Source organism: Trachurus japonicus, chromosome 11 (genome assembly GCF_045865225.1).
Source record: "Trachurus japonicus isolate A0001 chromosome 11, Traja_1.0".
NCBI classification, from domain to species: Eukaryota; Metazoa; Chordata; class Actinopteri; order Carangiformes; family Carangidae; genus Trachurus; species Trachurus japonicus.
The window spans coordinates 8928927-8952956 of NC_140917.1; the positions used below are offsets into that span (position 1 = coordinate 8928927).

Below are 24030 nucleotides of genomic sequence, written 5' to 3' on the forward strand. Positions count from 1 at the left end.
ATTGTATGGTAAAGATGTCCATGTAGCGGCCCAGCGCCGGCTAACCACTGCTGCTTTGCCTTGCTGGAGCTACCGTGTCTCTCCGGGGCTCCTTGAGTTCAGACACCGCTTGCTGCTGATTGACTGCTTGCTTCCTACTGCTTTGCTTGAGCTCCCATCGCCGCCACGGCCGACTCGGCCGACTCGGCTCGTGTTTGCCCTGCCTGGCTTTGACTGTTTGGCTGGCTGGGTGTCTCCGGTGCTGCCCGCTGCTGCCTGGGCGTACCTGCAGCTCGGCAACGCTGGCGCTTTGTTATTCAGCCACGTCTTAAAAGTGTGTGTGAGAGAACAATGTGGGAATTTGCTTTATTGTTGTTGTTTCTTTGTTATCTTGTGTGTTTTTTAGTTGTATGTTTATTATTATTATTTTCTTTTTTTTGTTGTTGTTAATTATTTTTGTTTTCCCTAACTTGTTCTCTGGTCTCCCCCCTTTCAGGTGCTGAGCCTACGGTGGTGGATTGGGGTCCGGTGGTGGTGCCCTCCCTTTTTTTGTTGTGTCTACTGGTTTGAGTTTGCACATTATTCTTATTTTTGCTGCACGTGTGGTGTCCCAGGTATCCCCCTTTGTTGACCCATCCACACCACTAGGCCTCAGCCCTGATTGGCCCCCCTTTAATTTCCCCTAGTGAATGATTTCTTTTAATTTAGATTTTTAAAGAACCAATTGTCAAAATAAAATAATATTTTTGTACCTTTGAACTGCTGTCTCTGCCTCACTTTGTGGCGAACCTGAGTGCCTTCTCCTTCCGAGTTAGTTTACTTAAATTTCCCTGGGTGAAACTCCCAGGGTGGCGTTGTCTGGCAACTTTTAATTAATACCTTTCTAAAACATTACATTAACCAAAAATCACCTCCTCGCGCCGCCACATTCATACAATGTGTCTCAGAGCTTCTCGTAAACTGCTATCCAATGTTTACACAATAATTTAATGCTATTGGTGGAAGTATTGGATAATTAGTGTGAATGCTGGAAGCATTCACACTATTGTTATTCGGTTCGGCCATTTTCTGCCTTTCTTCGTCATGTAACTAGTCCTTCATACTTTGTGCTATTTCAACAATTCAAATATCAAAATGTTCAGCCTTTTCGGGACAGGTGTGCTATGTCTTTTCTCTTTTCAACTATTCATACTTTTTGCAATATTCAACTATTTCTGATTTTTTTTTCCCCATAGAGAATGCATTGGAACAGTCTTGAAACTCTTCAAATCTTCTTACTTCTTTCAGCCTTTAAAGTGTCCACATACTTTCAGCTAGAGACTTCATTCAAATTCTGAGCTGTAGACAAACTTTTTAAGTATTCCTCTATGACTCAGCTTATTGATATCTTCAACAGTTTCTGATATTTGGCAGCTTTAAAATCATTAAGTTTTTTGACAAAATCCAGCTTTATAATGGGTGTGTGTTGCGTCTAACGAGCAGGGCTTAGAGTGAGTGACATCATCGCTAGAGTGAGAGGGATCGAAAAAACATTCAGGATTTTTTCTGGATAAATTGCCAGCACGGCCACAAATTAAACTCTAGACACATGATTTCCTCACCGGTTTGTAGCCACACTTGTCGTGTCTCATTTGATGTGTTCAAAACAGCAGACAGACTTACAGAATTGTCTCAGTGAGCCTAATTGTGCAGCTAGACCCGCTCCAGTGGCTCATCCACTTCAATATAAAAGTAGGAGCTGATTTTTTTAGAAAAGCAGAAATGCCCCCCTTTTCTACCTTGCGACCCTGAGAAAAGTTTTTGCCCTACAAACATTTAATGCACATCAATGTGCTCAGGAAGGTCTCCTTGCCCAGTAGTCATGACCACATTCTGATAAGAGGTACGGTTCTCTTTTTCTGGGCTGTTTTCGGAAGCTGCTCAGAGCTCAAATCTCTCTGCTCTGCTCTGCTCTGTGTGCAGTTGGTCCAGCTGTTGGGGCCAGCTCGTTATCAACGTCTATAAATAGAACAGTGCAGGTGCAGCCTGGCCGCTCGTTAAGATGTTTTTAAACACAGCCCCACACACACACATGATAAACCAGACTGACAGAGGATGTCCACGCACAAACACAGGCATCACACTCACAGACAGACACACACAGACACTCACACACAGTCACACATGCACACATACACAAACACACAAACACAACACTGTTCCACACAGTAAAATGTAAGCAGTTAGTTGAGTCGCCATGGTAACTTCTGAGGGCAGGCTGCCAATCAATCAGATCATTAGGGAGAGAGGAGTTCTGTGGCTTTCTGCACATGTACACGCAGACAGAGAGACCGTCAGACACACACACACACAGGTTTTCACCTCACATTCATCAACCTCTCAATTATTTTATACTTTTGATGTAAACATCTCCAACAATTTATATTTTTCTCATGAATTTAAGTTCAGACGTTTAGTCTTTCCAACTCTATTAATAGTAGTACAATTACAGGTGGAGCCTGGGACATAGGACGCAGCTTTTAACATCTATCTATCTATCTATCTATCTATCTATCTATCTATCTATCTATCTATCTATCTATCTATCTATCTATCTATCTATCTATCTATCTATCTATCTATCTATCTATCTATCTATCTATCTATCCATAAACCCTTTGTCTCTTTTTTCTCTCTTTTTCTTTCTTTCTTTTACTCCTTCATTTGTATTTTACATAACTTCTTTCTATCTTTCCCTCCCTATCCATCCATCCATCTACCTCTTTCTATCTATCATCCCCCTCTCTCTTTTTCTTCTTTCTTTCTTTCTTTCTTTCTTTCACCCCATTTCTTTTTACTTCTTTGTTTCTTTCTGTTTTTCTTTCTACTCCTTTTCTCTTTCTATGTTTCTACCCCATTTCTTTCTTTCTTTCTACTGCTCTCTGTATATCTCTCTCTTTCATTTATCCACCCCAATATCTTTCCTTCTTTCTTACTACTCCTCTGTCTCTTTCATTCATTCTCTATTCTCTTTATGTTCTATTATTCTGTTTTTCTTACCTTTTTCTTTCTCTATCTACCCTTCTCTCTGTGTCTTCTTTCTTTCTGTCCTTTTGTTCTTTCTTTCTTTCTCCATCTACCCTTCCCATTTTCTTTCTTTCCTTCTGTCCTTTTCTTCTTTCTTTCTTTCTTTCTTCAGCTCATTCAGCATTGTTTCAACAATTTCTTCAGCTCATTCAGCATTGCTTTCAGTATTCACACCATTTCCATTCTTGGAAATGTTTTTTCTAGTTTGTATTGTATTTGACTTTATATCATCAATGTTTATTACTCCACAGCTGTCATTCTTCATGTGAGGAAACTTTCAGGTCGTTAAGGTGGCAGATGGACTGTTTGAAGTTATAGAGGAAAACTGATGGAGACAATATTAATGTGCGTGTGTGTGTGTGTCCTCAGTGAACTGTATCAGTCTCTGCAGTATCTTCCAGTTGCAGCAGTCAGATCAGTTTCTGTTCCCTTTGACTGAGGGGGGGAGGGGGGGGGGGGGGGGTTTGAACGACGCTTTTCCACTGTGTGAACACCCACTGACTGTTGATTTCTTGAAGACTCTGATAGTAGTAAACTGCTGCATCTTCAGCCTGGACTCCACTGATGCTCAGAGTGAAGTCAGAGTTTGATCCACTGCCTGTAAAATGATCTGGGATTCCAGATATCCGTTCATCAGCTCTGGAAATAAGAAGTTTTGGAGCTTCCCCATCTTTCTGTTGGTACCAGTGCAAATCGTGTTTGCCACTAGGAGATCCTACATGAACCTTTGGACTGGTTCTACATCTGATGGTGACTGAGCCTCCTACAGCAGAGCTCACTGCTCCAGACTGAGTCACTGTGACCTGACCTCTGGACTCTGAAGACACAGAGACAGAAAGATAAAACAGAGTCATGGTTTTGTGGGCTTCATTTCAGAGGGACAGATGTTGATAGAGGAGTTGGATTCTCTGGACTTTACCTGTGAAGCAGCAGCAGAGGAGAGTCCAGATGAGGACGGAGACCAAAGTCATGTTTTTGATGAGGAGGATTTCTGTGTCTTGTGTTGTCATGAAGGACAGCTGTCAGTCATCCAGTCTTCAACTCTCAGGACTATAAACTCTCCCAGAGCACTGGAGCATGGTGCTGCTGATGCAAAGTGGCTCTCTATGGAAATGCTCTGACTGACTCCAACAGGGACTGGGATCAATCTGATCATGCTGATGATCAATAGATCAATTAATTGATTGGGGTATTGATTGAAAAGCTGACACTGAATGTGTTTTTGTGAATTTTCAAAATACATTTATTGTAAAACCTAATTTTGTTTGTTTGTATGATGCCAGAAAGACCACCTTTAGTTGGAAATATATTGAAAAATATAAATATTTAATACTTATTATGATTCAGAGAAATATTATCAATTGTTAGTTTTCAACATTTTGAAAAACAGGAAGTGATTTATTAGAGTTTGTTGTTGTCAGAGTCAGAGAGCCGTGTCTCTGTACAGTGAGAGGTTTTTGTACGACGGCTCAGTCACTTTGTATCACTGTGGTACACGTTCGGTGGAGGAACCAGATTGGATATTGGAAGTAAGTGCAATTTTTGTGTATTTTATCCCATCACTAAAAAAATTTTGTCTGTCACAATTACATTTTTTTTTTTTAAATCTAGAATCTAAATATGTTATTTTACGTCTTTATTTACACTTTTTTCCTCCTGAACTTTCTGCCGACATCAGAATCTAGAGTTTTGTCTCTAAAGTGTAAATGATGAATCAGCACATTATCATTGTTTTGATACATAATAGAAATCATGTCATCAGATGTTTGGACGACAGAAACTTGAGGACTTGTAGTTGTAGTTGAGTCAGACAGAGTCAGAGCCGTGTCTCTCTACACTGAGAGGTTTTTGTACGACCACTCAGTCACTTTGTATCACTGTGGTGGACTTTTGGTGGAGGAACCAGACTGGATGTTGGAAGTAAGTTTCTCATCAAATCTTCAATATTGTCTCATCAGTTCAGCTTCTAATTTCTGTCAGTGAACATTTGGAGCAGATATAAATTTCCACTGGGCTGATCCCAGAGCCGGTTCAGACCTCCATGGGGCCCTAGGCAAAATTCTGCTAAGGGGCCCTCCTAACTGAACCCCAAAAATTTTCAACAGTCGCACCTGACACCCAGTGTTTCCACGCATCCCCCCTTTAAGCGTATTGCAGTGTTGGTCCAATGGTGCGTTCCAGGCAACCCGTAACTCGTATTTTTCCGACCGGTTCCTATGGTTACCCGTTAGAACGTACAGTCAAACTCGTAACTTCCCACCTGTGAACTCGTACTAGATCGATCTACTCCCCGTTCCCAGTTCGTAACTCGTAACTTGCCTGGAACGCTACAAACTCGTAACTGGTGACTTGAAGTCGTGACTTACGGGTTAAAAAGCCTGCCTGGAACGCACCATAACTAAGAATAAATTCAGAACAAATCAAATCAAACTAAATGTAACAATGCATGTAAACATGTTAATGTTTGAAAAAAATCACCATTAAATAAATCTCTAGATAAAGCTACTATTAATTCAGCTCCATCAAATTGGCTGCACTTGTTTTACTTTCACTTCAAATGTAGGTAATTATGTAATTATTATTTATTATATAATTATTATTATTTTTAGCACCATTGTCATAATATTTCACAAGTTTTGTTTGATTCTGCATCTATATTTGCATGTAGGCTATCCAAGCAAACAAAATTCAATCTTAGTCAATATTTATCCATTGCTTTCCATTTTGTATGATGTAACTACACTACAACTAAAATTATAGGAGCCAGCAAGACGCACACGGAGACCGGGGTTCACCCAGGGCCCACCGCCCTGTTAATGCAGGTCAAACACGGACTAGTCCCTCCCTCCCTCCCTCCCTCCCACCCGGAGAGGAGAGTTACCTGACTGCTGTTCCTGCAGGTCATTGTCAGCTGTTTCTTCCCCCTAATTCCCCGAGGGATAACTCCGCTTCATCGTGGCGTGCTAAACGCTGTCTTGCTAGGCTGATGTGCTGGGAATCCGGTAGGCTACACGTGCGCGACGGACGGTCACGTCGTCAGTTTTTTTTTTTTTTTTTTTTTTTTTTTTTTTTAACGGGGCCTCTGCTAATTTGCGGGGCCCTACGCAACGTGCGTAGTGTGCGTATTGGGTGAACCGGTACTGGCTGATCCAGATCACTGTAAAATCTGTTTGATTCTTCATTTCTCCCGTTTAACACATGAAGCTGAACTCAGAGCAGCTTCACTCGACTTTTCTTTTCACATGTTCCACTTCATTAGTGAAATGTGAACAATTTTAAGAACAGGAAACATTCAAGAACAACAATGAAAAAAACATGTTTTGTTACATTTAGTCTTTACATTTGAAACAGTTTGGAGGTTGAGTTGAAATGATTGTGAACAGTGAGACTGAAGTTTTCTGAGGCTGTTGGTTTCTTCTGGATTCATAGATGTCTGATGTTTTAATGTGGTCGTCACTTATTTGTGGCTCATAATGTCCTTTAACAGTAGATCTGATTAACTGTGGTGATCTTGATAGTAAATGTGTTGGATTATGAATGGACTATGACTTTGTAGAAAAGTATATGTTAAATCTATTATATTTTAAAAAATCATATTTATTTTTGTAATATAAAGTGCAGTAAAATGCAGCAGTTGAAATGTAAAATCAGCTTCTTCAGTTTCCAGTGTACTTTGATATATTTGACTCATATGAGGACTCTTTCTGTGCTGATGTGCATGAGAGGTTTTTAAAGGGAAGTGAAACAATGTGTGAGTGAGTGAGTGACTGGTGGAGCAGAAAAACATCTGACAGAAACTCCTTCAAGGACAAAAGCAGCTCTCACACAGTAAAGGTGTCCAAGTGGCTGCTGTTGGATTGACACGTTGTGCTCTGTGTCTCCTATAGGTGATACCCGCCCCACCCTGACGGTGCTGCCCCCCTCCAGTGAGGAGCTGCAGCAGCAGGGGAAGGCCACGCTCATGTGCCTGGCCAACAAGGGCTTCCCCTCAGACTGGAGTCTGGTCTGGAAGGTGGACGGCAGCAGCAGCAGCAGCTGGGAGGAGAGCAGGAGCCCCGGGGTGCTGGGGAAGGACGGCCTCTACAGCTGGAGCAGCACCCTGAGGCTCCCTGCAGACCAGTGGAGGAAGCTGGGCTCTGTGACCTGTGAGGCCACCCAGGGCTCCCAGTCTCCGCTCTCAGAGACTCTGAGGAGAGACCAGTGTCCCCAGTCCTGAGCTGACTCACTGGGACTCTGATACTGGTTTTACTCTGCTCCTGCTCTCTCTCTCTTTGATTTCACATGTTTCACTAACAATATTTACCAGCTTCTCTCAGTGTTTCAATGTTGTTTCTGTTTTTACACATAATAAAAATCTGATCATCACATCATTTGTTTTCATGTGTTTTCATTTAACGTGTCCATGACGACTTATTGTTTCTGTGTGAAGACTTCACAGAGAGAAAGTTGTCCACACAAACTGTAAGTTCATCCTGTAGTGTGTAAAAACTCAGCAAGAACGTATTATTGATTAATTGATCAGTATCAATATAATGCTTTCAAGTGTTTCCTCTATTCTTGTTATTCTCAATCACAGATATTTACACATGCATCATCTGATGAGCTGAAAAACGAAGACACCTAAATAAACTGAGAAACATAAAGAAATAAGAAAACTGAAAAATTCTTGTTGTTCTTGAAACACAAAGCAGAGTATGACTAAAATGTCTAACAGTGAAATAACAAGTAATTATCGTATGTGAATATATGAATAAATCTATGATATTTAATTGTATATTAGTAAAATTTCACAACTAATTTAATCAAAAAATGAGTTCATGAAAAAAATCTATATTCTTTCTTTCAGTGTTCATGTCATCAAACTTCACTTGAGGTTTTTGTTCATGTAGAGCAGATTGTTTCAAACTCTTTTTCTATCAGTCTAGTAACAGTGAATCATTTTTCTGTCAAGTATTTAGTGTTAAATGTTCATAATGGATCATTATTAACTGATTTAGTTCAACTTGTATTGTTTTAGTTTCAGTGCAGCTGTTGAGTCAGATCAGTTCCTCTGCAGCTGAGGGAGGTTTTTGTACGACGCTTTTTCACTGTGTGAACGGTATGAAAAAACTCTGCCCACAGTAGTAAACTCCTGAGTCTTCATCCTGAACTCCACTGATGGTCAGAGTGAAGTCAGTAACACTAGATGCCTGTCCTGTAAAACGATCTGAAACTCCAGACTGTCGACCATTAGCTTTATAAAACAGGAGTTTAGGAGCTTCCCCAGGTTTCTGAAGGTACCAGTTCAACCACTTCTTACCACTATGCTCAACACTTTCACTGGCTTGACATCTGATAGAAACAGTCTGACCAGGAACAACAGACTGAGCTCCAGGAGTCTGAGTCAGGATTCTGTCTCCTGATGAACCTGGAAAACATGAACAAGAGGAGAAGAGTTATTGAGACAAATCCATCTTGGAGAAAGATCAACATCCAAACAGAAGAGGATCATTTCTTGAACATGGAGAATAGATGGAAGAAGGTCAATGCTGCTGGTTTCAGTGTTTCTCCATCATAGCAGATCATCATTGTGGTGAACCTGGTTCCATCCTGAAGCAAAGTTTTCAGCAGAGAGTCTCACCCTGAACAAGGAGCCCCAGGGTGGCCAGCAGTAGAGTCACAGACATCATCATTGAGCTGCTGTGGTGTCAGTGGCTGTGAAAGGCCTGGACACACACTGATCAACACTGGCCTCTTAACGGCTGGGAGCAGAGAGGAAGGACACAACACACAGAGTCACTCAACTGGAGCTGTCCTCAACACATCACCATGTTGTATCTTAAGGTATCATGTGTGGATTAGTACAACTTTTGACATCCCTGCAGGCCCATAACAAGGGTTTTTCATTACTTTATTTTTTACATCAATTAAATTGATCTATTGATGATCAGCTTCATCAGACGAAACCAATTAAGTCCCTGTTGGAGTCAGTCAGAGCATTTCCATAGAGAGCCACTTTGCATCAGCAGCACCATGCTCCAGTGCTCTGGGAGAGTTTATAGTCCTGAGAGTTGAAGACTGGATGACTGACAGCTGTCCTTCATGACAACACAAGACACAGAAATCCTCCTCATCAAAAACATGACTTTGGTCTCCGTCCTCATCTGGACTCTCCTCTGCTGCTGCTTCACAGGTAAAGTCCAGAGAATCCAACTCCTCTATCAACATCTGTCCCTCTGAAATGAAGCCCACAAAACCATGACTCTGTTTTATCTTTCTGTCTCTGTGTCCTCAGAGTCCAGCGGACAATACACAGTGACTCAGCCTGGAGCAGTGAGATCTGCTGTAGGAGGCTCAGTCACCATCAACTGTAGAACCAGTCCAGCAGTTTATAGCTCAAACCATTTAGCCTGGTACCAACAGAGAGATGGAGAAAAACCTAAACTCCTCATTTATCTTGCTTCCACTCGAGCATCAGGGATTCCAGATCGTTTTACAGGCAGTGGATCAAACTCTGACTTCACTCTGAGCATCAGTGGAGTCCAGGCTGAAGATGCAGCAGTTTACTACTGTCAGAGTTTTCACTATATCAACAGTCAGTATGTGTTCACACAGTGAAAAAGCGTCGTACAAAAACCTCCCTCAGTCAAAGTGAACAGAAACTGAACTGACTGCTGCAGCTGGAAGATACTGCAGAGACTGATACAGTTCACTGAGGACACACACACACACACACACACACACACACACACACACACACACACACACACACACACACACACACACACACACACACACACACACACACACACACACATACAGTATATAAAAATCTAAACCTCATCCACCATGTCTATAAACAGTTGCTAGTTTCATATAATGGAGATATGTGTTAGTCCAGTTATCTAACACTAAATGTTTATTACTGATGAAATATAAACATCTTATTGTTTCGTGTCCATCAGTCTCTTCACTGCTGAAATCAGTAGAAACATCAGAATTTCAATCATGTGATCAGAGTCTCACCAACAGAGGTGGATACAGTCATCACCAACAGTTCTCAGGTAAAACTGCTGTTACTGTTTAAAACTAAAACTCAAGTGGAAGTAAACATGGTGAACAAAGTAAAAACCTCCTGAAGCTAAACATTGTGTTGAGCTGTAAAAGAGCAGACTGAGCAACATCTCTGACTTGATGATGGTGTGAGAACAGAACAACGTCAGACTGAGATTGTTAAAGAAAAACCTGTTCATCAGAGTTGGAGTTTCATTCAGTTTGGTTATTCTTCTGCTGTAGCTGTATTTTATGTTTGTTCCCTCACTGTTTGTTATAAAGGCTTGATCTAAGAAGAGCTACTGATGAAACATAACTTGTTTACTAGTAATAAAGATGAAGATGAAATAACAGAGTGTAGTGAAGACAGAGAGCAGCCATGTTTAGAGTCTGTTGTGACAGAAAAAATATGTTACTGTAATGACAATCAATCCAAATATCAGTCAAATAAATGTGTGTGTGCAGGGCAGATGATGTCATTTTGGTGAATAGTATAATGTGAATACAAACAATACTGTATCATAGAAATATGATGGAATATGATATGTAGTCAATCTTCATGCTGAACATTGGAGGCCAGTGTTGAAGTGTGTGCGTGTGTGTGTGTGTGTGTGTGTGTGTGTCCTCAGTGAACTGTATCAGTCTCTGCAGTATCTTCCAGCTGCAGCAGTCAGTTCAGTTTCTGTTCACTTTGACTGAGGGAGGTTTTTGTACGACGCTTTTTCACTGTGTGAACACACGCTGACTGTTGATTTCATGAAGACTCTGACAGTAGTAAACTGCTGCATCTTCAGCCTGGACTCCACTGATGCTCAGAGTGAAGTCAGAGTTTGATCCACTGCCTGTAAAACGATCTGGAATCCCTGATGCTCGAGTGGAAGCACGATACATGAGGAGTTTAGGTTTTTCTTCTTCTTTCTGCTGATACCAGGCTAATGCATGGTGAGATGCATAGTAGCTGCTCCAAGAATAAACATTCTGACTGGTTCTACAGTTGATGGTGACTGAGCCTCCTACAGCAGATCTCACTGCTCCAGACTGAGTCACTGTGACCTGACCTCTGGACTCTGAGGACACAGAGACAGAAAGATAAAACAGAGTCATGGTTTTGTGGGCTTCATTTCAGAGGGACAGATGTTGATAGAGGAGTTGGATTCTCTGGACTTTACCTGTGAAGCAGCAGCAGAGGAGAGTCCAGATGAGGACGGAGACCAAAGTCATGTTTTTGATGAGGAGGATTTCTGTGTCTTGTGTTGTCATGAAGGACAGCTGTCAGTCATCCAGTCTTCAACTCTCAGGACTATAAACTCTCCCAGAGCACTGGAGCATGGTGCTGCTGATGCAAAGTGGCTCTCTATGGAAATGCTCTGACTAAACTTCTGTTACTCTGCTCTCTGTACCTCTTTCTGTTTCTCATGTTCTGTCTTTCTTTCTGACATCTTTGGTCATTTCCTTTCATGTTTGTAACTTTAGCATATTCAGGAAATAAATAAAATTGAATGCTCAAATTAATTCTGCTTTTAGAGATATAAAGTCATGTATCATCAGCATAGAGAGAGACCCAGTAAGTCTGCACACACTCAGCAGCCTTCTGTCTCTCTTTACAGTTTTAACATTATACTGTATGTCAATAATGCTGGGAGCTTCTACTGACATTGGGTCTCATTCATGAAACGTGAGTAAATCTGTGTGTAGATTTGCACATAAAAGCTCACGTTACTAAAACTCTACTCCGGATTCATGAACGGTGCGGGAAACTCAGATTTGATCGTCAACACGTGTGTAAGATGATGAATGCCAACCCATCGTAAACTAACAACACGCCCCCGGTGATCAGCAATTAGCATAGATCTCCATACATGAATAGCCATATAAGGAGATCCTGACCACCATATTAGGAGGTAGGTGCATCCTGCTCACCTGCGGCCATGACGCAAACGAGGAAAGAGGGAGAGAGAGAGAAAAAAGAGAGATCACGGATCGAAGTCATTTTGGGTGAAGTGGAGTCCAGAAAAATATTTAATTCTCTTCTGTTAGTAGTGGTGTGACTGGGACAGGTCAAAGGCATGGAGGGAAGAAACAGATGTAGTGAATTAAGTAGGCCTATCCTTGGTTGATTAAAGAACCGTTTAAGAAGTAAAGCCAGAATACTTCGATATGAAACATGAAAAAAATAAATAAATACACACAACTACAGAGCTACAGCAGCGACGGGAGGAGGAGGCTCTTCACAGCCTCAGCTGTAGAGGAGCATGGTTGTATCAACACATGAAGTTATATAGGCAGGTTATATTGTTACAGAAGCACCAGCCGTCTCTCACAGCTCCATCCGACTGCGCTACTGCGCAGGGTGAAGTGTGCGCCCACCGAGCGTGTAGCAACACAGAAAAGTTTTTTCCGGTTTTATATCAGATTATTATCATCATTAGATGGAGCCTTGACGTGTTTGTGCGTGTCCGATCCCTAAAACGTCTCTCTCTCCAAATATTTCTAATTGTTTGTCATGTTTAAATTACGTGTTTCAAAGGCGTCGGCGTATTTTGAACATGAGAGAGAGTCATACGGATTAAAATTGTAATTTTCAACAGTGACAAGCAGTATTTATTTGCATTCCTACATTTACACAAGCGCTACACACAGTCCGGAGCTGGGGTAGATTTTGTGAGTAGCTACGAAAAAATCAGCACTACTAAAAGATTGATGAATGCGGAAATCCACGTAAATTTGCGCTGCTCAGGGTTTACACACAAATACGTGCTGCTCACGTTTCATGAATGAGACCCATTGTGTTTAATGTTTAATGACAATAAAGTCACTTTGATCACTCATGTGAAAATAATTGTTTATTCTATTAAAGCGACATGTCTCCTGTGTTGTTCAGTTTTCTTAAAGCACTGTTGTTGCTTCAGGATTCATTGAGACTCTCTCAGTACGAGCAGACAGTGTCTCAGTGAAGCAGTCACATCCTGAACCCTGGAGGGAGCTGCACATGTACATGGTCATATGAAGAAGATTAACAGGTTTCCATGAGCATGATGTCCTTCATATATGAACTCTGTTGAACCTGTGGACAGACTGTCTACTGCTTTGTGTTTTCTCTGAAGAATCAACAATGTCACATGAGTCCAACCGTTTTTATTCACTGTCAGACGTTCTTCATAGAATGTGTCTCAGAGCTTCTCGTAAACTGTTTTCCAATGTTTACACAATAATTTAATGTTATTGGTGGTAGTATTAGATAATCTGGGGGTCTTTGACTTTATATCATCAATGTTTATTACTCCACAGCTGTCATTCTTCATGTGAGGAAACTTTCAGGTTGTTAAGGCGGCAGATGGACTGTTTGAAGTTATAGAGGAAAACTGATTCATGTGCGTGTGTGTGTGTGTGTGTGTGTGTGTGTGTGTCCTCAGTGAACTGTATCAGTCTCTGCAGTATCTTCCAGCTGCAGCAGTCACTTCAGTTTCTGTTCCCTTTGACTGAGGGAGGTTTTTGTACGACGCTTTTGCACTGTGTGAACACATCCTGACTGTTGATATAGTGAAAACTCTGACAGTAGTAAACTGCAGCATCTTCAGCCTGGACTCCACTGATGCTCAGAGTGAAGTCAGAGTTTGATCCACTGCCTGTAAAATGATCTGGGATCCCAGATATCCGTTCATCAGCTCTGGAAATAAGAAGTTTTGGAGCTTCCCCATCTTTCTGTTGGTACCAGTGCAAATAGTGTTTGCCACTAGGAGATCCTACATAAACCTTTGGACTGGTTCTACAGTTGATGGTGACTGAGCCTCCTACAGCAGAGCTCACTGCTCCAGACTGAGTCACTGTGACCTGACCTCTGGACTCTGAGGACACAGAGACAGAAAGATAAAACAGAGTCATGGTTTTGTGGGCTTCATTTCAGAGGGACAGATGTTGATAGAGGAGTTGGATTCTCTGGACTTTACCTGTGAAGCAGCAGCAGAGGAGAGTCCAGATGAGGACGGAGACCAAAGTCATGTTTTTGATGAGGAGGATTTCTGTGTCTTGTGTTGTCATGAAGGACAGCTGTCAGTCATCCAGTCTTCAACTCTCAGGACTATAAACTCTCCCAGAGCACTGGAGCATGGTGCTGCTGATGCAAAGTGGCTCTCTATGGAAATGCTCTGACTGACTCCAACAGGGACTGGGATCTGTCTGATCCTGCTGATGATCAATTATAGATCAATTAATTGATTAGGGTATTGATTGGAATCTTGACACTGTGAATGTGTTTTTGTGAATTATTATTAATATCCTCAAATAAATGTATTGTAAAATCTAATTTTGTCTGTTTGTATCTAATAATAGAAAGACCACCTTTATTTGGAAATATATTGAAAAATATAAATATTTAATAACAAGTATTAGAGAAATATTATCAATTGTTAGATTTCAACATTTTGAAAAACAGGAAGTGATTTATTAGAGTTTGTTGTTGTCAGAGTCAGAGAGCCGTGTCTCTGTACAGTGAGAGGTTTTTGTACGACGGCTCAGTCACTTTGTATCACTGTGGTACACGTTCGGTGGAGGAACCAGACTGGATGTTGGAAGTAAGTTCAATTTTTCATGTATTTTATCCAATCACACTTTGATTTTTTATCTAGAATCTAAATATGTTATTTTACGTCCTCATTTACACTTTTTTTACTGAAATTTCCGGTCGACATCAGAAACTAGAGTTTTGTCTTTAAAGTGTAAATGATGAATCAGCACATTATCAGTGTTTTGGTCCATAATAGAAATCATGTCATCAGATGTTTGGATGACAGAAACTTGAGGACTTGTAGTTGTAGTTGAGTCAGACAGAGTCAGAGCCGTGTCTCTCTACACTGAGAGGTTTTTGTACGACCACTCAGTCACTTTGTATCACTGTGGTGGACTTTTGGTGGAGGAACCAGACTGGATGTTGGAAGTAAGTTTCTCATCAAATCATCAATATTGTCTCATCAGTTCAGCTTCTAATTTCTGTCAGTGAACATTTGGAGCAGATATAAATTTCCACTGGGCTGATCCAGATCACTGTAAAACCTGTTTGATTCTTCATTTCTCCTGTTTAACACATGAAGCTGAACTCAGAGCAGCTTCACTCGACTTTTCTTTTCACATGTTCAACTTTGAAATGTAAACAATTTGAAGAGCAGGAAACATTCATGAACAAAAATCCTGCTGTAAAAACATGTTTTGTTACATTTAGTCTTTACATTTGAAACAGTTTGGAAGTTGAGTTGAAATGATTGTGAACAGTGAGACTGAAGTTTTCTGAGGCTGTTGGTTTCTTTTGAATTCATAGATGTCTGATGTTTAAATGTGGTCGTCACTTATTTGTGGCTCATAATGTCCTTTAACAGTAGATCTGATTAACTGTGGTGATCTTGATAGTAAATGTGTTGGATTATGAATGGACCATGACTTTGTAGAAAATTACATTTTAAATTTCTTAAATTTTTAAAACCATATTAATTTCTGTATTATGAAGTGCAGTAAAATGCAGCAGTTGAAATGTAAAATCAGCTTCTTCAGTTACGTTGATACATTTCACTCATATGAGGACTCTTTCTGTGCTGATGTGCATGAGAGGTTTTTAAAGGGAAGTGAAACAATGTGTGAGTGAGTGAGTGACTGGTGGAGCAGAAAAACATCTGACAGAAACTCCTTCAAGGACAAAAGCAGCTCTCACACAGTAAAGGTGTCCAAGTGGCTGCTGTTGGATTGACACGTTGTGCTCTGTGTCTCCTATAGGTGATACCCGCCCCACCCTGACGGTGCTGCCCCCCTCCACTGAGGAGCTGCAGCAGCAGGGGAAGGCCACGCTCATGTGCCTGGCCAACAAGGGCTTCCCCTCAGACTGGAGTCTGGTCTGGAAGGTGGACGGCAGCAGCAGCAGCAGCTGGGAGGAGAGCAGGAGCCCCGGGGTGCTGGGGAAGGACGGCCTCTACAGCTGGAGCAGCACCCTGAGGCTCCCTGCAGACCAGTGGAGGAAGCTGGGCTCTGTGACCTGTGAGGCCACCCAGGGCTCCCAGTCTCCGCTCTCAGAGACTCTGAGGAGAGACCAGTGTCCCCAGTCCTGAGCTGACTCACTGGGACTCTGATACTGGTTTTACTCTGCTCCTGCTCTCTCTCTTTCTTTGATTTCACGAGTTTCATTAACAATATTTACCAGCTTCTGTCAGTGTTTCAATGTTGTTTCTGTTTTTACACATAATAAAAATCTGATCATCACATTTGTTTTCATGTGTTTTCATTTGACGTGACTATGACGACTTGTTTCTGTGTGATGAGTTCAGGGAGAAAGTCTAGAATGATGAAAAAAAAGTTGTCCACACAAACTGTAAGTTCATCCTGCAGTGTGTATAAACTTAGTAAGATCTTATCATTATTGATGAATTGATCAGTATCAATATAATGCTTTCAAGTGTTTCCTCTATTGTTGCTATTCTCAATCACAGATATTTACACATGCATCATCTGATGAGCTGAAAAACAAATACACCTAAACAAACTGAGAAAAGTAATTAGAAAACTGAAAAATTCACATTGAAACACAAAGCAGAGCATGACTAATATGTCTAACAGTCAAATAACAAGTAATTATTTTATGTGAATATATGAATAAATCTAGTTGTATATCAGTAAAATTTCACAACTAATTTAATCAAAAAATGAGTTTATGTTCATGAAATACAATTGTGAGAAAAATCAATATTCTTTCTTTCAGTGTTCATGTCATCAAACTTCACTTGAGGTTTTTGTTCATGTAGAGCAGATTGTTTCAAACTCCTTTTCTATCAGTCTAGTAACAGTGAATCATATTTGTGTCAAGTATTTAGTGTTAAATGTTCAGAATGGATCATTATTAACTATGATTTAGTTCAACTTGTATTGTTTTAGTTTCAGTGCAGCTGTTGAGTCAGATCAGTTCCTCTGCAGCTGAGGGAGGTTTTTGTACGACGCTTTTTCACCGTGTGAAAGGTGTGCTGCTGTGACCCTGCTGACAATAGTAAACTCCTGAGTCTTCAGCCTGAACTCCACTGATGGTCAGAGTGAAGTCAGTCCCAGATCCACTTCCAATGAAACGATCTGAAACTCCAGACTGACGGGTTGTAGCTCTATATATCAGGAATTTAGTAGCTTCTCCAGGTTTTTGAAGGTACCAGTGGATCCAGTCACTAACACTCTGACTAGTTTGACATCTGATCGAAACAGTCTGACCAGGAACAACAGACTGAGATCCAGGAGTCTGAGTCACAGTGATTTCTCCTGATGAACCTGGAAAACATGAACAAGAGGAGAAGAGTTATTGAGACAAATCCATCTTGGAGAAAGATCAACATCCAAACAGAAGAGGGTCATTTCTTGAACATGGAGAATAGATGGAAGAAGGTCAATGCTGCTGGTTTCAGTGTTTCTCCATCATAGCAGAACATCATTGTGGTGAACCTGGTTCCATCCTGAAGCAAAGTTTTCAGCAGAGAGTCTCACCCTGAACAAGGAGCCCCAGGGTGGCCAGCAGTAGAGTCACAGACATCATCATTGAGCTGCTGTGGTGTCAGTGGCTGTGAAAGGCCTGGACACACACTGATCAACACTGGCCTCTTAACGGCTGGGAGCAGAGAGGAAGGACACATATGCAAACACACAGAGTCACTCAACTGGAGCTGTCCTCAACACATCATGCTGTGTCCTCCTCACAATACACGGTCTGAACATAGAGCTGCTCTATTTAAAACTAATCTGTCACAAAGTGTATATGCTGGATCTTTGCAGCTGATTAAAAATCAACAACATTTGTGCAGTTGATCGTTCAGTCTTGAACAACCCACACCTTCTATACTCAGCTTATTGGAGGCCACAGCAGCCAGGGAACCTGGTTATGAGAGCACCAGAAGCTGTTAGTGAGACAGTCAGTTGATCAACAGAGGTGTTGATAGTTTGGACTGTGTAGGTCAATGGTACAGGTTAGGATTCATCTGTATGCAGATGATGTAACTATATAGGTTAATGGTGCGGAATGATTGCAGTGTGATATAGTCATGGTTCCCTGTTGTGTTAGTAATAAATTTGTGTCACTGTGGTGTTGGTAGATTCAAAGTTTAACCTGCAAGATTCAGATTTTTCATTATTATGTTATTTTCAAAGAAAATGTGTAAATTTGTAATGACAATTGTGAGTGAAGTGCATATTGCCTTGTTGACTCTATTCAGTGAGAGTGTAATGAATGTAATGTGTTCATTGTTGTGGACAGCTGCTTCAGAGAGCAGAGACAGAATGGAATGTGTTTCGTGGAAAGTGTCAATGTAGAAAAATGTGAGAAAGAAAGGAAAGAAAAAAAGTCCTGCTACAACAGATGAAGACGTAAACTGTGTGTGTGTGTGTGTGTGTGTCCTCAGTGAACTGTATCAGTCTCTGCAGTATCTTCCAGCTGCAACAGTCAGTTCAGTTTCTGTTCCCTTTGACTGAGGGAGGTTTTTGTACGACGCTTTTTCACTGTGTGAACACACGCTGACTGTTGATTTCATGATAACTCTGACAGTAGTAAACTGCTGCATCTTCAGCCTGGACTCCACTGATGCTCAGAGTGAAGTCAGAGTTTGATCCACTGCCTGTAAAATGATCTGGAATCCCTGATGCTCGAGTGGAAGCAGAGGAAATGAGGAGTTTAGGTTTTTCTCCATCTCTCTGTTGGTACCAGGCTAAGTAGTGGAAGTTGTAGTAGCTGATGCTGTAAACATAAACATCCTGACTGGTTCTACAGTTGATGGTGACTGAGCCTCCTACAGCAGATCTCACTGCTCCAGACTGAGTCACTGTGACCTGACCTCTGGACTCTGAGGACACAGAGACAGAAAGATAAAACAGAGTCATGGTTTTGTGGGCTTCATTTCAGAGGGACAGATGTTGATAGAGGAGTTGGATTCTCTGGACTTTACCTGTGAAGCAGCAGCAGAGGAGAGTCCAGATGAGGACGGAGACCAAAGTCATGTTTTTGATGAGGAGGATTTCTGTGTCTTGTGTTGTCATGAAGGACAGCTGTCAGTCATCCAGTCTTCAACTCTCAGGACTATAAACTCTCCCAGAGCACTGGAGCATGGTGCTGCTGATGCAAAGTGGCTCTCTATGGAAATGCTCTGACTGACTCCAACAGGGACTGGGATCAATCTGACCCTGCTGATGATCAATAGATCAATTAAATTGATTAGGGTATTGATTGGAAAGCTGACACTGAATGTGTTTTTGTGAATTGTCATTAATATCTACAAATAAATGTATTGTAAAACCTAATTTTGTCTGTTTGTATCTAATGATAGTAAGATCACCTTTCCTTGGAAAAATATTAAATAAAATAAAAATATTTAATAATAATGATAATTCAGAGAAATATTATCATCAATTGTTAGATTTAAACATTTTGAAAAACAGGAAGAGATTTATTAGAGTTTGTTGTTGTCAGAGTCAGAGAGCCGTGTCTCTGTACAGTGAGAGGTTTTTGTACGACGGCTCAGTCACTTTGTATCACTGTGGTACACGTTCGGTGGAGGAACCAGACTGGATGTTGGAAGTAAGTTCAATTTTTCATGTATTTTATCCAATCACACTTTGTTTTTTTATCTAGAATCTAAATATGTTATTTTATGTCCTCATTTAAACCTTTTTTTTTTTACTGAAATTTTTTGTCGACATCAGAAACTAGAGTTTTGTCTTTAAAGTGTAAATTATAAATCAGCACATTATCAGTGTTTTGGTCCATAATAGAAATCATGTCATCAGATGTTTGGACGACAGAAACTTGAGGACTTGTAGTTGTAGTTGAGTCAGACAGAGTCAGAGCCGTGTCTCTCTACACTGAGAGGTTTTTGTACGACCACTCAGTCACTTTGTATCACTGTGGTGGACTTTTGGTGGAGGAACCAGACTGGATGTTGGAAGTAAGTTTCTCATCAAATCTTCAATATTGTCTCATCAGTTCAGCTTCTAATTTCTGTCAGTCAACATTTGGAGCAGATATAAATTTCCACTGGGCTGATCCAGATCACTGTAAAATCTGTTTGATTCTTCATTTCTCCTGTTTAACACATGAAGCTGAACTCAGAGCAGCTTCACTCGGCTTTTCTTTTCACATGTTCCACTTCATTAGTGAAATGTGAACAATTTGAAGAGCAGGAAACATTCAAGAACAACAATCCTGCTGTAAAAACATGTTTTGTTACATTTAGTCTTTACATTTGAAACAGTTTGGAAGTTGAGTTGAAATGATTGTGAACAGTGAGACTGAAGTTTTCTGAGGCTGTTGGTTTCTTCTGGATTCATAGATGTCTGATGTTTAAATGTGGTCGTCACTTATTTGTGGCTCATAATGTCCTTTAACAGTAGATCTGATTAACTGTGGTGATCTTGATAGTAAATGTGTTGGATTATGAATGGACCATGACTTTGTAGAAAATTATTTTTTAGTTATATTATATTCTAAAAAACATATTTATTTGTGTAATATAAAGTGCAGTGAAATGCAGCAGTTGAAATGTAAAATCAGCTTCTTCAGTTTCAGTGTACTTTGATATATTTCACTCACATGAGGACTCTTTCTGTGCTGATGTGCATGAGAGGTTTTTAAAGGGAAGTGAAACAATGTGTGAGTGAGTGAGTGACTGGTGGAGCAGAAAAACATCTGGCAGAAACTCCTTCAAGGACAAAAGCAGCTCTCACACAGTAAAGGTGTCCAAGTGGCTGCTGTTGGATTGACACGTTGTGCTCTGTGTCTCCTATAGGTGATACCCGCCCCACCCTGACGGTGCTGCCCCCCTCCAGTGAGGAGCTGCAGCAGCAGGGGAAGGCCACGCTCATGTGCCTGGCCAACAAGGGCTTCCCCTCAGACTGGAGTCTGGTCTGGAAGGTGGACGGCAGCAGCAGCAGCAGCTGGGAGGAGAGCAGGAGCCCCGGGGTGCTGGGGAAGGACGGCCTCTACAGCTGGAGCAGCACCCTGAGGCTCCCTGCAGACCAGTGGAGGAAGCTGGGCTCTGTGACCTGTGAGGCCACCCAGGGCTCCCAGTCTCCGCTCTCAGAGACTCTGAGGAGAGACCAGTGTCCCCAGTCCTGAGCTGACTCACTGGGACTCTGATACTGGTTTTACTCTGCTCCTGCTCTCTCTCTCTTTAATTTCACATGTTTCATTAACAATATTTACCAGCTTCTCTCAGTGTTTCAATGTTGTTTCTGTTTTTACACATAATAAAAATCTGATCATCACATCACTTGTTTTCATGTGTTTTCATTTAATGTTTCCTTGACGACTTCTTCTTCCCTGTGATGAGTTCACAGAGAAAGTCTAACATTATGTTAACTATATGTCCATGTATACTGTAAGTTTGTCCTGTAATGTGCAGAAATTCAGTAAGAACTTATCATTATTGATTGATTCATGGTTGATTGATTGATCATTATCAATATGATGCCTTTATGTGTCTCTTCAGTTGTTACAAGAGAGTTTTCTCAATCATCAATATTTACACATTTCTGCTGATGAGCTGAACCATAAAGACACATAGGAAAGAAATAAAAAACTGAATTAATTTCTCCTTATTCCGTGCAATACAAAACTGATCAGAGTCCAATAATAGGCAATTTTAACTGTGAAGATATGAATTATACAACATATGATATTAAATTAAACTAAACTAAATTATATGCTAATGACATTTCACAATTAATTAATTGGGAAATTGGTCCAAGTCCAAAATGGATTATTATTGACTATATTTTTTAGTTCAGCTTGTGTTGTTTTAGTTTCAGTGCAGCATTTGAGTCAAATCAGTTCCTCTGCAGCCGAGGGAGGTTTTTGTACCACACTTTTTCACTGTGTGAACACATGCTGACCATTTATCCTGTGATAACTCTGACAGTAGTAAACTGCTGCATCTTCAGCCTGGACTCCACTGATGCTCAGAGTGAAGTCAGAGTTTGATCCACTGCCTGTAAAACGATCTGGAATCCCTGATGCTCGAGTCGAACCACCGTAAATGAGAAGTTTAGGTTTTTCTCCATCTCTCTGTTGATACCAGTCTAAATGATTTGAGATATAAACATCCTGACTGGTTCTACAGTTGATGGTGACTGAGCCTCCAACAGCAGAGCTCACTGCTCCAGGCTGAGTCACTGTGACCTGACCTCTGGACTCTGAGGACACAGAGACAGAAAGATAAAACAGAGTCATGGTTTTGTGGGCTTCATTTCAGAGGGACAGATGTTGATAGAGGAGTTGGATTCTCTGGACTTTACCTGTGAAGCAGCAGCAGAGGAGAGTCCAGACATCATCATTGAGCTGCTGTGGTGTCAGTGGCTGTGAAAGGCCTGGACACACACTGATCAACACTGGCCTCTTAACGGCTGGGAGCAGAGAGGAAGGACACATATGCAAACAGACAGAGTCACTCAACAGGAGCTGTCCTCAACAAATCATGCTGTGTTCTCACTGCAGGAAAAACTGACTCATTCAATCATCCTCATGGAGATAAAAAGTCTGGATATTTTGTTAGGGATATAGCTATATTGAAGTGAAGCCACTGATACTGTCAGCTCACGTATAGTAATGTATAAACAGCACTTTCCTCTTGTCTCACAGTGTTAATCAGTCATCATCTGTCGATGATTTTTTTCTCTCATTTTTAAAAAAGATTTCTCACAAAATATTTGTCTGCTACTGTGAAAACTATCCCTGGAGTCCCACAAGGCTCCATCCTCGGTCCTCTCTTGTCTAAATGTTATCTTTTTATGCATGTAATACTTCAGACATTAGATATAAAGGTTTCGGTAACACTTTACTTAAAAGTATCGTCAGAAGAGTGACATGATGCAGACAACTTGACCTTCAATTTGTGTGGGATGTCCTTATTATGACAACTTGACGTTAATCAAAGTGACATTACCAGAAAATGTCTTTGTCACAACAACTTGATATTAATGAAACATGCACCTATTTTGGTGTTCATGGCAAGTTGACATAATGATTATCATAATTAAATGTGCAAGGTTTAGACCAATTCTAGCACTTGGTGATTAATGTCAAAGTCAAAGTGTCTTTATTTGTCCCAAACAGGGAAAATTGATTTGCAGCCAGGAAGATCCACACATTCAAACACATACACAAATAGACAACACCAAGTAACATGTAACATATAACGTATCATGGGCAGATTAAAAGGACCTACTGCAAGATAAAATATGATTAGAAAGTGCCAATAATGTACACTGTACAAACAAATAAATAATAAACAGCAGGGGCCTAAAGTGCAAATGCAACAGGTTACAACAGCCATAAACAGTCTGTATATACATACAATGTATATATAATATAATGTTTGACAGGATATGGGCAGGATATCCAAAACTGACTGTCATGACACCATTATGACAGTGTAATGAAGATATTATTTGACCTCAAGTAAAGAGGAACAATTTTGATTTGTCATTAACATATCATGAAGGATAAACTGACTGCCATGACAAAATTATGACAATATAATGAAGATATTCATTGACCACTCCAAAATAGGTGCATATTTTGTTAATGTCAAGTTGTCATAATAAGGACATCCCACACAAATTTAATGTCAAGTTGCCATGACAAAGACAACTTCTGTTCATGTCACTTTGATTTATGTCAAGTTGTCATAATCAAGACAATCCAAACAATGTCAATTTGTCATTACAAAAAGTAATGAAACTTAATGACAACAGTCATAAATGTTCATGACATTGACAATTGATAATGTTTATGACACGTTCATGACTGTGTCATGTCACTGTAATGACGATACCTTCAAGTAAAGTGTTACCGTGAACGGTATCAGTCTCTGCAGTATCTTCCAGCTGCAGCAGTCAGTTCAGTTTCTGTTCCCTTTGACTGAGGGAGGTTTTTGTATGATGCTTTTTCACTGTGTG

General features: G+C 40.7%; 1 protein-coding gene and 2 pseudogenes across 2 annotated transcripts; all 3 read left to right on the forward strand.

Moving 5' to 3' along the window:
* Positions 1–6938: 6938 nt before the first annotated feature.
* LOC146978176 (Ig kappa-b4 chain C region pseudogene) lies at positions 6939–7415 on the forward strand (annotated as a pseudogene). The gene has a single exon (XR_015037051.1). The product of XR_015037051.1 is annotated as an Ig kappa-b4 chain C region pseudogene (transcript).
* Positions 7416–9114: 1699 nt separating this feature from the next.
* LOC146978177 (immunoglobulin kappa light chain-like) lies at positions 9115–21262 on the forward strand. The gene is made up of 4 exons (XM_085790881.1): positions 9115–9217; positions 9320–9638; positions 14593–14648; positions 20862–21262. The coding sequence occupies exons 1-4, from the start codon at positions 9127–9129 to the stop codon at positions 21188–21190; spliced, it is 795 nt and encodes a 264-aa protein (XP_085647007.1). The 5' UTR covers positions 9115–9126; the 3' UTR covers positions 21191–21262.
* On the forward strand, positions 15848–16217 carry LOC146978178 (Ig kappa-b4 chain C region pseudogene; annotated as a pseudogene).
* Positions 21263–24030: the final 2768 nt, after the last annotated feature.